The following is a 16,456-nucleotide window of genomic DNA, read 5'->3' as shown; positions in this document are numbered from 1 at the left end:
AAGTATTTGAATAGAATACAATAATGGCAAGAAGCGCATGTTTGCAATATATTTATTATTTGGGAAAGAGATAATAAAAATACTTCCATATTTTAAGTAAAAAAGTATTTTTGGTACTTGACATACTTATTTTTAGTACTTAAAGTAATAAAAAATGTGTAGTATCTCAGGTTTAAAATTAAAAGATAGACAGTTATGTTCTAAATTTCTTAAAATACATCCAATATCCTGCAGTAAAGTTCTCAACACATGCACTCTCTCTCTCTCTCTCTCTTTCTCACATGCACATACACTAAAGAATTTGGGTTTAAATATTAGAGATTCCTATGCATCTCCAAATTTTCCCAAACCTGGCTTTTTATGCAATTCTTTATTTTCTCTTCTAATCCAGTTATTTATGTTTCAATGAAGTGATGACCCATCTCTCCAAGAAACTGCATTTTATTCATTAGTCAATGCGTAAATATATGAATTACTCTTCATACCCTAGGTTAATAACACCTGTGCCATAGCTGACATGCTACCAAACATTATATCTAATGAGCACAATTCCCAAATTACTTAGAGTTGATTGCTGATCTAATCCCTATCTGATCAGAAATGTTGAAAAAAATATTGGTCTTACTCTGGTTTTCAAGGCAACTAAACATGTTGTATTTGCGTTGAAAAGGAAATTAACTCCTTACACAGTAGAAACAGAACTGATGTTCTATTCAAACTTTTGTACACTGCTTCCCTTTTCTGACTAGCATTACCAATATTTAAAGTTCAGAGTAAATTTGGAGGTCAGAGCCAGTTCTCTAATTTTATGATGAAATTCCCATTTATATTTTTATGTATCAATCCGTGAAAATGGTTTCAAAAGCTTCCTTCCTTTTAGCTAACTGCTCCAGTGCACTTCTCTAAACAGTTTGTACAGTCAAAATCAACTTATAAAATATTTCTCACACCACACACAAAAATAAACTCAAACTAGATTAAAGACCTAAATGTGAGACCCCAAACCATAAACATCCTAGAAGAGAAGAAAGGCAGTAATTTCACTCACATTGGCAGTAGAAACATTTTTCTAGATATGTCTCCTAAGGCAAGGGAAACAAAACGTGAAATATACTATTATGACTACATCAAAATCAAAAACCTTTTGCACAGTGAAAGAAACCACCAATAAGATGGAAAGGCAACCTACAGAATGGGAGGAGATATTTGCAAATGGTATATCCAATAAGGAGTTAACATCCAAGATATATAAAGAACTTGTACAACTCAACACCTAAAAAATCCCCAAATAATCCAATTAAAAATGGGCAGAGGACTTCAATAGACATTTTTCCAAAGAAGACATACAGGTGCCCAACAAACACATGGAAAGATCCTAACATTGCTCATCATCAGGGAAATGCAAATCAAATCCACAATGAGATATCACCTTATACCTGTCAGAATCTCTAAAGTCAACAACACAAGAAATAACAAGTATTGGTAAAGATGTGGAAAAAAAGGAATCCTTAGGCATTCGTGCACTATTGGTGGGGATGTAAATTGGTACAGCCAACTGTGGAAGATAGTATGGAGGTTCCTCAAAAATTAAAAATAGAAATACCATATGATCCAATAATTCTACTACTGGATATTTACCCAAAGAAAGCAAAAATACTAATGTGAAAGGATATATGCAACTCTATCTTTATTGCAGCATTATTTTTTTTTTATTGCAGCATTATTAACAATAGCCACGATATGGAAGCAACCTAAGTGTCTATCAATAGAGGAATGGATAGGGAGATGTAGTGTACACACACATCCTCAACACACACAGAGAGGAACATTACACAACCATAATAAAGGAGGAGATTGTGCCATTTGCAATAACATGAATGGACCTACAGAGTATAATGCTAAGTGAAATAAGTCTGAGAAATACAAATACCATATGATTTCACTTATATGTGGAATCTCAAAAAACAGATGAATAAACAAACAAAACGCAGAATCAGACCTATTAATATATAGAACAAACTGATAGTTGCCTGTGGTGGTGGGGGCAGTGTTGGGCAAAATGAGTGAACATTAATGGGAGATACACCCTTCCAGCTATGGAATGAATAAGTCACAGGAATAAAAGTCACTACATAAGAGGGGAAATTTGCTTGATAATTTCAAAGCAAAAAAAAAAAAAAGACTTTTTTCCCTCACTTATTTTTTTTGGGGTTTGTATAATGTGAGCAATTGTTTCAATACTGTCATCATCACCGTTTAAAGTGAAATGGCACCTCATGTACAAAAGATACTCACAAATACAATCAATTATTCTTCCCACTTTCACTGTGTGGACAAAGGCTTGTAGTAAAGAGCCTTTGTTTTTCTGGTTATTACTAAGCCACATTCCTCCCCCAGCCACTTTTCTGGAGCCTGTTCAGTTCTCAGATTTTTTTTTTATTATACTAAGCAGCCTGTGATCTGAAAACTACTAATGGAGAAGGAATACTTTGTTAGGAAGGTCAAATTGTCAGCCTTCCTCTGCCTGTCCTTCCAAATACAAAAGCAGTCTAACCTCCCACCCCATCTGGAGTGATCCAGGGGGTTCTGGCTGGAGCTGTCAATTACTCACATAGGCAAGGTTATGGGGGGAGGTTAAGGGAGTGAGTTCAGAGCGCACTCCGGCTGGCTGGATTTGGAAATCCTGTGATCCACACCTCATTTAATAATATGTTTTGAAGTAAAATAGCTGAGTTCTAAAATAAGGTTTTCTTTAATTTACTGCAAGACTGCGACCTTTTATAAGAAACATAGCAGAAATCATTTTATATCTGATCAAACTCTGGCAAGTATTGGCATGACACAGAATAAAGTGTATTTTAAAAGTTGCAAATACAAAAAAAAAACCCTGGTGAATACATAAAAATAGATAGATGTAAGTGGTGTGAATTTGTAGTACTAGAAGAAAAGGAACTAAAATAACTCAGTTAAAGTATAGAAGACTAATGAATGCGTGTCTCCTATAATATATGATTTTAAAGAACAGAGCCACCCTTTGTTGCTCCCAGGGCGGAGCCATGGAGCTGCACATTGATTTGTCATTTTTAAGTGCCAAAGCTTGCTTTCTCTCTCTCTCAAAGGATAGCCAGTTGACTTAGGAATAATTTTTTACAAAAAAAATATATTTTATAAATATATATAGTTTATAAATAAAATTATATTAGGCCAGAATTGACTCCCAGGCCAGCTTGTTCACTAGCTTATGACTTTATCCAGGGCTCTAACCTCAGTGAATCTTAGTGGGATAACATGAAATAAGTAATACAAAAGAAAGTTGAAAAAAATACGCACTATCATTTAGGTATATATGTATCTATAAATGTTTAAGGTCGCTGCCTGCACTGTCTCCCTTTGATTCTCCAAACTACTCCATAGATAGTATTACTATCTTCATTTACAGAGGAGAAAATTAAGACATTTAGAGGCTAAATAAAGTTGCGCAGGAGTAGAGCCAGTACTCAAACCCGTGCATTCTTCCTTCAAAGCCAACACTCTTAAATTCCACCATCCTGTAAGAACCGTTTGTATGAAGCAGAGAAAGAGAAAAAGAGAGATCTTGAGTGAGTGCCCCTTTGTTTTCATCTGTTTTAGGCTTTAAGATTTCAGGTGAATTGAAACTTTTAGGTTTTAATGATTAATAAAATAAATATAGAAGTGGCTGTAGCTAATGGCATTACCAGGTAAAACACAAAGATTTCAAGACAAAAATTCAAGTTTTGAGTTTTGAGTGGGTCAGAGAAAAAGAGTTATGCAAGTAGTAAATGAGAATACACAAAAACAATATTGTGCTGTTTGAATCAGATTATGTCCTTGATTTTTTATTTCCTTCTTTTTAAGGGATGGGAGAGACATGGTGGATTCTGTTACAAAATTGACACTGTCCTTAGAACTTTTGACCATGCCTCCAGTGGTTATCACTGTCCTCCTGCACTTGTGACCATTACAAACAGGTAAGGTAGAAATTTTCTATCAGAAACATGACTGTACATTTTTGACAGGAGGGCTCCTGGGATGATAAAATCTAGTGGTAATCAGTAACTTGTCAAAATCTAAAGTGTACTGTACATTAGAGTATTAAATTATTTAAATTATTGATTGAGATGAATTTAAATCATACAACATTATTCCAAAATCAATTTTTGAGTAACAAAGAGAAAATTTAAGATGACTTTTATTTTCCATAAAGATTTATTAATTATTTAGCTTTGCTAATATATTCAGTTGTATTTAGATTTTATCTAAAGGCTTGTAATGGAAACAGGGTATGTTATTTAAAAATCAAGTATGTTTTTAATGTAATGTGTGTGAGTGATGTGGGTTTTCTTTTTTAAAAAACAAAGTATAGCTAAACTGTGGAGGATTTTCAAATGCTTCCCCATTGCTTCTTACCTCTAAGTTGGCTTTGATGTAGACGTCTCTCTGCACAGGCGTCTTCTCCACACTAACAGAGAAACTGTGTCCTTTGACACTCCACAGAATTTGCCACAAGCTATAGAATTGTAATAGGGAATAAAAGTACCAATAGTGGAAGTGACCTCAGTGTCATTATCAATACCAGGAGAACAATGAGGGCTGGGAAACCGAGTCAGCCAAGCTGAAGACGAAAACAAGGAAGAACCTTCAGTGGTTGAATGGGAACCTATACCTGCAAAGCTAGTCACTTGCTTTCTTACTGAGGCAGTTGCCTTTAAAAATATCCACCGAAGACCAAGAAACAAGACAATTGACACTACGGTTTTATCTAGAGACACTCCACACATAGGTCTAACCTATAGGAGGAATTGTGATTTCTCTGCTCTCCCCATAGAGGAAGTCAACATTCAGTGCCACCAGGATTTCTTTCCTACTCTTACCTCTTACCTTCTTTCCCAGTCTTTCCTCCAAGTCATGCACAGAACGTGCACACGCACATGCACACATGACTGGATTGATAGCACTTGGCAAAATAAATTGCCTAGTGAGACATTTTGTGCTCAGGAGACCCTTCCTTCAGGAACAGCACCACCCTTGTGTGTCACAGTGTTGTTTTGGGCTCTATCTTCCTTCTTCCCAGAAGAGCTGCCAGGCAAAAGGAAGCCTGTATCTTCAACTCGCTCACCCACCCAAAAGGCTTTAAGAACACCTTGGGTTAGAAGTCCTCCAGTAAGTGAGCCAACATTGGGCTTTATTCAGGAGCCTGATCAACGGAGCTATGCTCTTTTGTTAATTATAACGTAATTATGTTTTTCACTAAAGAAAATAATTCGTTTCACCTGTCTCTTATGTCTTATTCTTTCTTTTCTTTATTTGTGTGTAATATTCCTTGAGTACCTGTCACATACCTGACACTGTGTTAATTATTTTTCATATGCTATCTGACAAGGCAAAAAACCAATGGTCAAGAATTTATTAGAAAATTATTTATTAAATATCTATATTGTGAGAGGCACTATGTTCAACACTGGCATACTGTACAAAAGAAATAAAAGGCATGGTGTAATTGTCCAGGTGCCACTTGCAGGCCAACAGCTTAGGAGATAGAACATAGAAATATGAAACAAGTGAAGAAGGTGGAAGAACATAATAAATGGATAAATTCAAAGTGACATTACAGATAACCTATAATGCCAGTGTGACCAAAGTAGGGGAGAAATCTGTTAGCGTTCAAATGCTTCATTTTCTCAGAATCCTGGAGACTTCCTACAAATAACAGGAAGTGTCTGTTATCTACCTGGTTTCATTTCCTCCAAAACTGGATACAAGAGTATGTTTTAAATGATTTATTTTTTATAAACTGTATTCAGTAGCCAATACTAATGTATGGTCTAGGTCTAAAGCAGAACTATAGCATAGCTAAATTTGTTTGCATTCCATCCACAACCCCATAGGCCCACCCAGGTGACCTTGTGCTAGTATGCTACTCAATGAACAGTCAAGCCCCTGCAGTTCTAACCATTAGCCCCAGAGAGGCATCTCTCCCAGACAGTTACCACGTGTGTACACTGCCTTGCAAACATGTCTACATCCAAAGCAATGACTCCAACAGAGACATACAAGTTGAGGAAAGGAACGGCCCCACATTCTTAATTTTTATTCATTCATTCATTCATTCATTCATTCATTCATTTATTCTCCATCAGGTAAGAAACAAAGACCCACACTACACCTCATTCTATGAGTGACATCACACAACAAAATTTTTCAACAGTGTTTTTTGTCGAGAAGGTGGGACAGTAGAGGGAAAGTCTCCTCAGATCCAGGAGTGTCCACTAGCAGTCTTGGTAATCATTTTCTTCCATTACCAATTTTCTGTTTGACTTAAGACACTCTTGTCACTCATCAGTGCCCAAGCTTGTAGTTGCTAATTGATTTTCCACTCTTCTGCACAATTGAGGACAGATATGATGGGCACAATTAGAACCACCTGCTACAAATTTCTAATTTCTTTCGTTATCAACCTACTGCTCCTGGTCTGGGACATTTAACACTTTGTGGAACAGAGAGGAAGAAAAACAGACCCTTATTGCGAATATCAGAATGTTATTTTCTTGCTAACTGTTAACAAAATTTTTTCAGACCTGGACACTTGACTTCCATATAGGGCATGACTGCAAAACTTGAGTTCCAGAGTTACCATGGATAATTGTATAAATGCATGTATATAATGAATCAGTCAATATGGAATATTTGGTATAAAATAATCCAAATAACATTTAATTTTTTGCATTTTGCCAAAAGCAAAAAATCCTAGAATATTTTATTTTCTCCTAGGTTTAAATGTGCATTATTCTCAAGCATTTTTACAGCTCTGCTATTTTCCTGCAACCAACGTACCCCCTAGACACTTTTTTCCCCCTGAACACTTTTGAAGTTAATTATTTATTGTGATAAAATGTGTAGAATATATGATGTATCATTATAACCATTATTAAATGTACAGTTCAGTGGCATTAAGTACAGTTGTATTATTGCACAATCATCACCACCACCCATTTCCATAACTTTTGCATCTTCCCAAACTAAAATTCTGTACCCATTAAATAATAATTCCCCATTTCCCTCTGCCCCAGCTTTGGGCAACCATCATTCTACTTTCTATCTCTATGAGGTTTAACTGCTCAAGTTAACACATCAGAGGAATCATGCAGTAGTTGTCCTATTGTATCTGGTTTATTTCACCTAGTTTAATGTCCTTCAGGTTAATCTATGTTGTAACATGTGTCAGAATTTCCTTCTTTTTTTTTTTTTAAGATTGTATTTATTTATTCATGAGAGATACAGAAAGCGAGAGAGGCAGAGACACAGGCAGAGGGAGAAGCAGGCTCCATGCAGGGAGCCTCATGTAGGACTCGATCCTGGGTCTCCAGAATCACGCCCTGGGCTGAAGGCGGCGCTAAACCGCTGAGCCACCTGGGCTGCCCAGAATTTCCTTCCTTTTTAAGGCTGAATAATATTCCTTAATATGTATATACCACATTTTGTTTATCCATTCATACAATTGACATGAGATGCTTCCACCTTTTAGCTATTGTGAAAAATGTTCCTGTGAAAATGAACTTACAAATATCTTTCAAGTCCCTGGTTTCAATTCTTTTGGGTAGTATGCCCAGAAGTGGAATTTCTGGATGATAATTCTATTTTTAATTTTTTGAGAAACAGCCATACTGTTTTCCATATCAGCAGCACCATTTTACATTCCCACCAGCAGTGCACAGGAGTTCCAATTTCTCCAATTTCTCTTAGCCAACACTTGTTATATTGTTTTTATAAAATAGCCATCCTATAGGTATGAAATAGTATTTTTTTGTGGTTATAACTTGCACTACCCTAATAATTAGTGACATTGAGTGTCTTTTCTTGTGCTAATTGGCATCTGTATATCTTCTTTGTAGAAATTTCTATTCAAATACTTTACTCATTTTTTATTTTTGTAAAAAAGATTTTATTTATTTATTCATGAAAGACAGAAAGAGAGGTAGAGACATAGGCAGAAGGAGAAACAGGCTCCTCACAGGGAGTCCGATGTGGGACTCAATTCTGGAATCCCGGGATCAAACCCTGAGCCAAAGATAGCCGCTCAACCGCTGAGCCACCCAGGCATCCGTTTACCCATTTTTTAATTGGACTGTTTATTCTTTGTTGAGTTGTAGTAGTGCTTTATATATTCTGGATATTAATCCCTTATCAGAGACAAAATTTGCAAATACGTTGTTCTATTCTGTGAGTTGCTTTTTTCACTCTGTTGATGTCCTTTGATGCACAAACTTTTAAATTTTGATAAAGTCTGTTTTATCCATTCTTATTTTGTTGCCTGTGCTTTTGGTGTCATATCTAAGAAATCATTGCCACATTAAATGTCGTGAAAATTTCCCCTTTTTTTAAATGAGTGTTATAATTTTAGCTCTTGTGTTTAGGTTTTTGATCCATTTTCAGTTAATTTTTGTAAATGGTATAAAGTGAGAAGAGTCCAGCTGTATTCATCATCTACAGGTAGATATCCAGTTTTCCCAACATCATTGTTGAAAAGACTGTCTTTTCCTGTTGAATGGTCTTGGCACCCTTGTGGAAAATCATTTGACTCTATTTGCAAATGTTTATTTCTAGGTTCTCTGTTCTATTCTATTAATCTATGTCTGTCTTTATGCTGGTTCCACATGTTTTTTTATTATTGTACTTTCAGTAAGTTTTGAATTCAGGAAGTGTGAGACCAGCTTTGTTCTTTTTCTTTTAGTTTTGTTTTGGTTTGGGTTTTTTTTTTTTTTCTATTCAGGATCCTTTGAAATTCCATATGAATTTTAAGATGGATTTTTCTATTTCTGCAAAAGACATCATTGGGATTTTAACATGGACTGCATTCAATCTGTAGATCACTTTGGGTAGTATAGATATTTAAACAATTGGTTTTTCAATCTATGAACATGGGATTTCTCTCCATTTATTTGGGTCTTCTTTAATTTCTTTCATCAGCATGTTGTAGTTTTCAATGCACAAGTCTTTTGCCTCCTCAGTTAAGCTTATTCCCAAGTATTTTTTAATTTTTTGATGCTATTATATACAAAATTGTTTTTGTAGTTTCTTTTTCAGATTCTTCATTGTTAGTATATAGAAATGCAACTGATTTTTGTGTGCTGACTTTGTGTCTTGAACTTTGCTGTATTTATTAGTTCTATAGAATAATAGAATGCAGTTAACTTTATTTTTATTTATTTTATATATATTTTTAAAAGAATTATTGATCTGAGAGAGACAGATAGAGAGAGCATCCACAAGTTGGGGGAAGGACAAAGGTAAAGAATCTTCAAGCAGACTCCCCACCGGGTGAGGAGCCTGATAACATGAGGCTCAATCCTGCAACCCATGAGATCATGACCTGAGCCGAAACCAGGAGTCAGACATTGAACCAACTGAGCCACCCAGGCACCCCTAAGATTCTTTTTAAAAACATATTTTAGTTATCCTCTTTAAAATTATGCAATAAAAACATTCTCATTGGTATAAATTTAAACAAGCCAGAAGAATATAAACTAAAAAATGAAAGTGCCCTCTCACTGCCATTCCTCCTCCCTCCCAACCAATCCCACTTCTCTCCCATTAACAGTTAACAAAGGTAACTGGCATTAACAGTTTGGAATTTGTTCTTGTGTGTATGTTAAGTATCTTTTTAAAGTCTCTATTTCTCCTCTAGTCTTTTGAAATAAACAACAGCCAAAAACTTAATATCTCAGGTCCTTGAAGAATGCCACCAAAAACTTCTTGTAGTAATAATCATGTGCATGTCTCCCATTTTAAAGCTACTAATATTCTATTTCTATTCTTTATTTAAAAGAAAAAGAAAGAAATTTATGATTTTTCAGTTAATTTTTGTAAATGGTATTAAAATAAGAATCCAACTATTCATTCAGCAATGAGTCAGTTATTTGATATGGTATTAAAAAATGTTAACAATTATGTTATTAAAAGAAATCCCATTGTAATTATTCAGTTCAAAGTTGAATACCTCCTAAGTGGATCACTGTATGTAAAACTATCACTATATATATATATTTTTTTTTTTTTTTAAGTGAAATAAGCTCTCTAGTGAAGCTACATCCAGTTCATTACTTTTTTTCTTATTTCTCATTTTAGGTAATACAAACACTGCTAAGTGTTGTGTTACTCACAGACAAGAAACATATTTTTTTTCAGCTACATTTTGTCACTGGCTAAATGGATAAAGAAATATATTCAGTTAGAGATTCAAATACACAATATCTCCTTTTGAAGTGTGAATTTTTTAAATGTAAAATTTATTTTGAAATGAAAAAATTTGTCAATGTATCCCAAAAATATGTATTGCTGCCTTCAAATTGCACTTTTAAAATTAAAATGTAAAGTTTAGCACCATAAGTAACAATTTCTCATCAAACTGATGGAAATTCAAGATATATTTTTCTTATTTACATTGAAAATGCACATTTGATTTCTTAACTTTTTTAAGGAGTTGATTGGAAAACATTATTTTTCTGATTTTAAGAATGATTTCCCTAAAAATTTGATTTTTTTATAAGTAGTTACACATATGCAATTTGTTTTTCTAAAAAATAACAATTTTTACTTTACTGAATTCCTTAGATATAATATGTTATTCTGGTTCAAATAATAATATAAAAATATGTATATATGGTTACTTTTTGTCTTATGTCACAGCAACATTTGAATTATATAATCCACTGAAACCAGACAAAAAGTCCAAATTAAAAAAAAAGAAAAAGACTTTAAAAGATCATCTGCTCTATTACTGTAAGTGAGAGTTTCACAACACTTTTAAGTGTTTGGGACCAAATAGTGAGTGGTAACAAATATAAAATGTCCTCTTACTTCTTTATCTGTTGGAAACAGACACTCCAAAGGCTGCATGCTATGATCTAAAGTTAAGTTTTTAGAATATATGATTTAAAAGAAAGACATATTTCCTGAATTTCTTTATTAACAATGATACCTTCTAAACTGTACCAAGAAAACTAGAGTCCTGATTTGAAGGTTTTAGGATCTAATATATGAGTGTTAAAAGCAACTACTTAAAAGATACTTGCTAATTTAAGAAGCACAAGGTTTTCATATTTTTTTTTGTTGTTTTTTGGGGGGTGTTCTATTGTTTTAAGCAATCATTAATAGTGATAAAATAGCAAATCAGAGTAGACTAAATAAATCTAAAACCAACAGGGAACAAAACCAAAATGTTGTTATGAAGAGTGACACCAGTAGCCAAGTTCACAGACAACGTTTTTTCTCCCTTATCCAATAAATGCCATAGTACAAGGTAATGGAAGAACCAGTAATATCTCCTGGGTTTGAACCAGCACAGTAACGGTGGTCTGGCCATAGCCTCCATGATGAAGCGCCTTGCTGGCCTCCTAAGACAGCAATCAAAGGCACTGGCTGGGCATGATAACAAAGCAACTCTGTCTCAGAGAAGAGAAGGTAAAGCAGATCCTAAGTTATGAGAGCAAGAACCATTGAAAGCATAAGGAAAATTACAATAGCATCTAGATAATGTTTAGTTTTATGTACTTTCCTTTTGAAACACATTTACATAAAACTCTGCCACTGCAATCTGGTTAAAAAAGAACTTTTCTAATTTCAAATGTGTGCTCTTTCGATTATTAATAGAGTACAGAAAATATTTACTAAAGTGTAATAAAAATCCATATGCTCTGCAAAGAGGAGTATCATGGGTGCCTAAGATAACTAAATATTGGTAGTGATGTTCATAAGGCAGTTAAGAACTTTAGTTCTTTGTATTCTTTTCTCTCTTCTTTCCATTTCCTTTGGAACTCTTCTAGTCTTGAACGACCCCATTGCTTTTGTTTCCCTTAGCAACTGAAGTATGCATGCTAATGAAAAAATTCCAGAATTGGATGAAAACATCTAATTTGCTTTCCTTGGTTTCCTGGGTAATCTCATCAGGTCTACCCTTTCTTACTGACTCAGCAGTTCTGGCCAAAAGTCACCACTGTTTGAAATGTGTTTCCTCAAAACTTCAGATGTGGGACGCCTGGGTGGTTCAGTGGTTGAACGTCTGCCTTCAGCTCAGGGGTGTGATCCCAGAGTCCCAGAAGTCCCACATCGGGTTCCCTGCAGGGGGCCTGCTTCTCCCTCTGCCTGTGTCTCTGCCTCCCTCTGTGTCTCTCATGAATGAATAAATAAAATCTAAAAAAAAAAGAAAAAAAAACTTCAGATGTGTTGAAAATAAATTTTTCAAGGTAGTTTACATCTTAGTTTAAAATTTCAGTGCCAAATTTTAATCCTCACATTTTTCTATTAGATATTCATGTGGAAGCATATATACAAATTTTCCAGATTCCACTTTTGATGCATTCATGTTGGGAAAGGAGAACTGCCACCAATCAATGAACACTAGTTCACTCAGCCATGTGGGAAAAATATTAGTGGGTGTACATCCTTGGTTTAGTTCCTAGGGTTTTAAATTTATCTTCAGGGAATGCACACATCTGAACACATTTAAATAAGCCAATGACTCCATGTGCTTGTGAACAAACTAATTTGGGAGCCATAAAATTGCTACTCAAATCTCTGTTCCATTCTCACTAGGCAAGTATGCTGGGTGGGTGCATGTGAACTCCATGTTGGCAATGTTCATTCCTCTTCCCCACCGCACAAACATTATGGCAAGGTATGTGCTTTGTAGCCTAATTACAAAACAGGGACATGTTGTGCCAAGAAATATTTTGCTAGCTTTATGGACTTTACCAACTATACTCTGAAACTGGAGCTGGACTCTATTCCTTGAAAGAATTAAGCCTTGTCTTTGAGACTCAAATTTTCCTCACTCATCTATTTCTGGGAATTGCACAGACATTTGGCATGTATTAGTAATGTTCAGGGTCTTTGAGTATTTTTCTGCTCCATGTTCTGAAGAATTCATCAGAAATGCTTACCCTGGTGCCATTTTGTGCACCTCATTATGCTTTAATGACATTTTTTTTATTGCCCAGAAATTTACTATAACCATTTCTTTTTTTTCCATTTTTAAGGTTTGAACAGGCTTTTATTACCAGTTTGATCAGTAGCATGGTAAAAACGAAGAACAGCTATTTTTGGATAGCTCTTCAAGACCAAAATGATACAGGAGAATACACTTGGAAGACAGCATCGGGGCAGAAGTCTGAGCCGGTGAAGTACACACACTGGAATGCACGTCAGCCTCGTGAGTAGAGGGGACTATAATACCACTTCTCCCTCCTATTTTCTTTGACCAAAATTCCTTCCACCCCATGATACACCTCCTTTGGTGCTTCTTTTATGCCTAATCAATTAAAACAATTACCACAGGTTCTCAGGGGGTGACCTATGGCTGGCTATTTTTAAAAGTATAATCCGTGTGACATTTGACAGGTTCAAGGTATAAATTCATTGCTCAAGATCACATATGCCTTTATTAGCAGGAAGTCCAGTTTCTTCCTTCTAAAGTCTTTTCCCCAACCCCATCCCCCTCATTGTCCAAGAATCGCAGGGGTTTACTCAGGCCAGAATAGTCTGTTATACTTCAAAGCACACTGAATGGGCACATATGGACATATCTGTCAATCCACAGTCAGTGCCACTCTGCTGTGGAATGCAGGCCCATTACTTAGGTAAGACTTTCATTAATCCATCTCCTCCATGGACCTCTGTGGTAACTTAGCCAAGATTTCAGAGTTAGAGCTCTATTAGTTCACTCTCATAAGCTCAGCTCTAGATTCCAAAACATGAAACTGTACCAGGTTAGTCAGTTCCAGAGAAGCAAATGGCTCCAGCCACAACCTACACTAGAACTAGGCCCTGTGGAACAGGACACCAACCTAGACTTGACACCCTTTTGCCTCATCATGAGTTCCTATTTGGATGCCTTGGTCCCTATTTTACTTGTGGGTCTCAATCAGGCTACCTGAAGAAATGATAGGCAATATGTTACCTCTACATTTGTTTCTGGAGGAAATGGGGCCTCAGGCTCTTCCCTGAGGAAAGATAAATATTATTGTAATATTATCAAAATAATTTTCATAAATCAAACATGTAATAATAATTAGTCAAATGACTAAATATATCAACTAAAAGAGATTGTCAGAACAGATCAAAACATAAGACCCAACCATATGTTGACTACAGGAAACCCACTTTAAATATAAAGACACATGTAGATTAAAAGGATGGAGAAAGATACACTATACAAATACTAATCAAACAAAGGCAGTAATAGCTATATTAATTTCACACAGCAGACTTCAGAATAAGGAAATTTTTCGGGAATTAAAAAAATGAACATTATGTAATGGTAAAGGAGTCAGTACTCTAAGAAGATATAACAGTCCTGAATGTGTATGTGCTTAATGGCAGAGTGTCAAAATACATGAGAAAAAAGCTGATAGAACTGCAAGGAGAAATAGATGAAGCTACTATTACAATTAGAGACTTTAACACTCCCCCTATCAGATATCTATGGACTACCTAATCCACCAAGATCAAATTACACATTCTTCTCAAGCTCACATGAAATATTTGCTAAGATAGACCACATTCTGGCCATAAAACACATTTTAACAAATTTAAAAGAATAGAAATCATCCCCAAATAGCTAGGGGAATATTGAAAAAGAAAACCAAAGCCGGGGCATCACAATGCTGGATTTCAGGCTGTACTACAAAGCTGTTATCATCAAGACAGTGTGGTACTGGCACAAAAACAGACACATAGATCAATGGAACAGAATAGAGAACCCAGAAATGGGCCCTCAACTCTATGATCAACTAATACTCGACAAAGGAGGAAAGACTATCCACTGGAAAGAGGACAGTCTCTTCAATAAATGGTGCTGGGAAAATTGGACAGCCACGTGCAGAATTCTCTTACACCATAAACAAAGATAAACACTGTAAACAAAAATAAACCATTCTCTTACACCATACACAAAGATAAACTCAAAATGGATGAAAGATCTAAATGTGAGACAAGAATCCATCAAAATCCTAGAGGAGAACACAGGCAACACCCTTTTTGAACTTGGCCACAGCAACTTCTTGCAAGACACATCTATGAAGGCAAGGGAAACAAAAGCAAAAATGAACTATTGGGACTTAATCACGATAAAAGTTTTCTGCACAGCAAAGGAAACAGTCAGCAAAACAAAAAAGACAACCTACAGAATGGGAGAAGATATTTGCAAATGACATATCAGATAAAGGGCTAGGATCCAAGATCTATAAAGAACGTATTAAAATCAACAGCAAAGAAACAAACAATCCAATCATGAAGTGGGCAGAAGACATGAACAGGAATCCCACAGAGGAAGACATAGACATGGCCAACAAGCACATGAGAAAATGCTCCACGTCACTGGCCATCAGGGAAATAGAAATCAAAACCACAATGAGATCCCACCTCACACCAGTGAGAATGGGGACAATTAACAAGACAGGAAACAACAAATGTTGGCGAGGATGTGGAGAAAGGGAAACCCTCTTGCCCTGTTGGTGGGAATGGGACCTGGTGCAGCGACTCTGGAAAACTGTGTGGAGGTTCCTCAAAGAGTTTAAAAATAGAACTGCCCTACAACCCAGCAATTGCACTGCTGGGGATTTACCCCAAATAGACAGATGCAGTGAAATGGCAGGACACCTGCACCCCAATGTCCATAGCACCAACGTCCACAATAGCCAAACTGCGGAAGGAGCCTCAGTGTTCATCGAAAGATGAATGGATAAAGATGTGGTCTATGTATACAATGGGATATTACTCAGCCATTAGAAATGACAAATACCCACCATTTGCTTCAGTGTGGATGGAACTGGAGGGTATTATGCTGAGTGAAGTAAGTCAATTGGAAAAGGAGAAACATCATATGGTCTCATTCATTTGGGGAATATAAAAAATAGTGAAAGGGAATAAAGGGGAGAGGAGAGAAAATGAGTGGGAAATATCAGTGAGGGTACAGAACCTGAGAGACACCTAACTCTGGGAAACAAACAAGGGGTGGTGGAAGGGGAGGTGGGCGGGAGGTTGGGGTGACTGGGTGATAGGCACTGAGGGAGGCACTTGATGGGATGAGCACTGGGTGTTATGCTATATGTTGGCAAATCTAACTCCAATAAAAAATATATACAAAAAAAAGAATAGAAATCATACAACGTCTTCTCTCAGGCTACAGTAAATTAAACTAGAAACCAATAACAGTTGAAAGATCCCGAAATACTTAGAGATTAGACGATACATTTCTAAATAACACATGGATCAAAGAAGAAATCTCAAGAGGAATTTTAAAACCTTTTAAACTAAATGAAAATGAAAATACAACTTATCAAAATTTGTAAGATGCAGAGAAAGTAATGCTTGGGGGAAAATTTAAGGCACTAAATGCATATATGAGAAAAAAAGAAATATCTAAAATCCATAATCTAAACTT

At 35.7% G+C, this 16,456-nt stretch overlaps 1 protein-coding gene across 2 annotated transcripts in view; it reads left to right on the top strand.

Moving 5' to 3' along the window:
- PLA2R1 (phospholipase A2 receptor 1) overlaps positions 1 to 16,456 on the top strand; it is a 113,524-nt gene that overhangs the window by 48,607 nt on the left and 48,461 nt on the right. For both annotated transcript variants that reach the window (XM_041722839.1, XM_041722838.1), the window contains exons 10-11: positions 3,877 to 3,989; positions 13,053 to 13,225. In XM_041722839.1, the coding sequence (XP_041578773.1) occupies positions 3,877 to 3,989; positions 13,053 to 13,225 (286 nt within the window). The remainder of the gene's footprint in view (positions 1 to 3,876; positions 3,990 to 13,052; positions 13,226 to 16,456) is intronic.

The sequence above is a fragment of the Vulpes lagopus genome, chromosome 11 (genome assembly GCF_018345385.1).
Source record: "Vulpes lagopus strain Blue_001 chromosome 11, ASM1834538v1, whole genome shotgun sequence".
Lineage (NCBI taxonomy): Eukaryota > Metazoa > Chordata > Mammalia > Carnivora > Canidae > Vulpes > Vulpes lagopus.
This window is presented reverse-complemented; position numbering and strand designations above follow the sequence as displayed.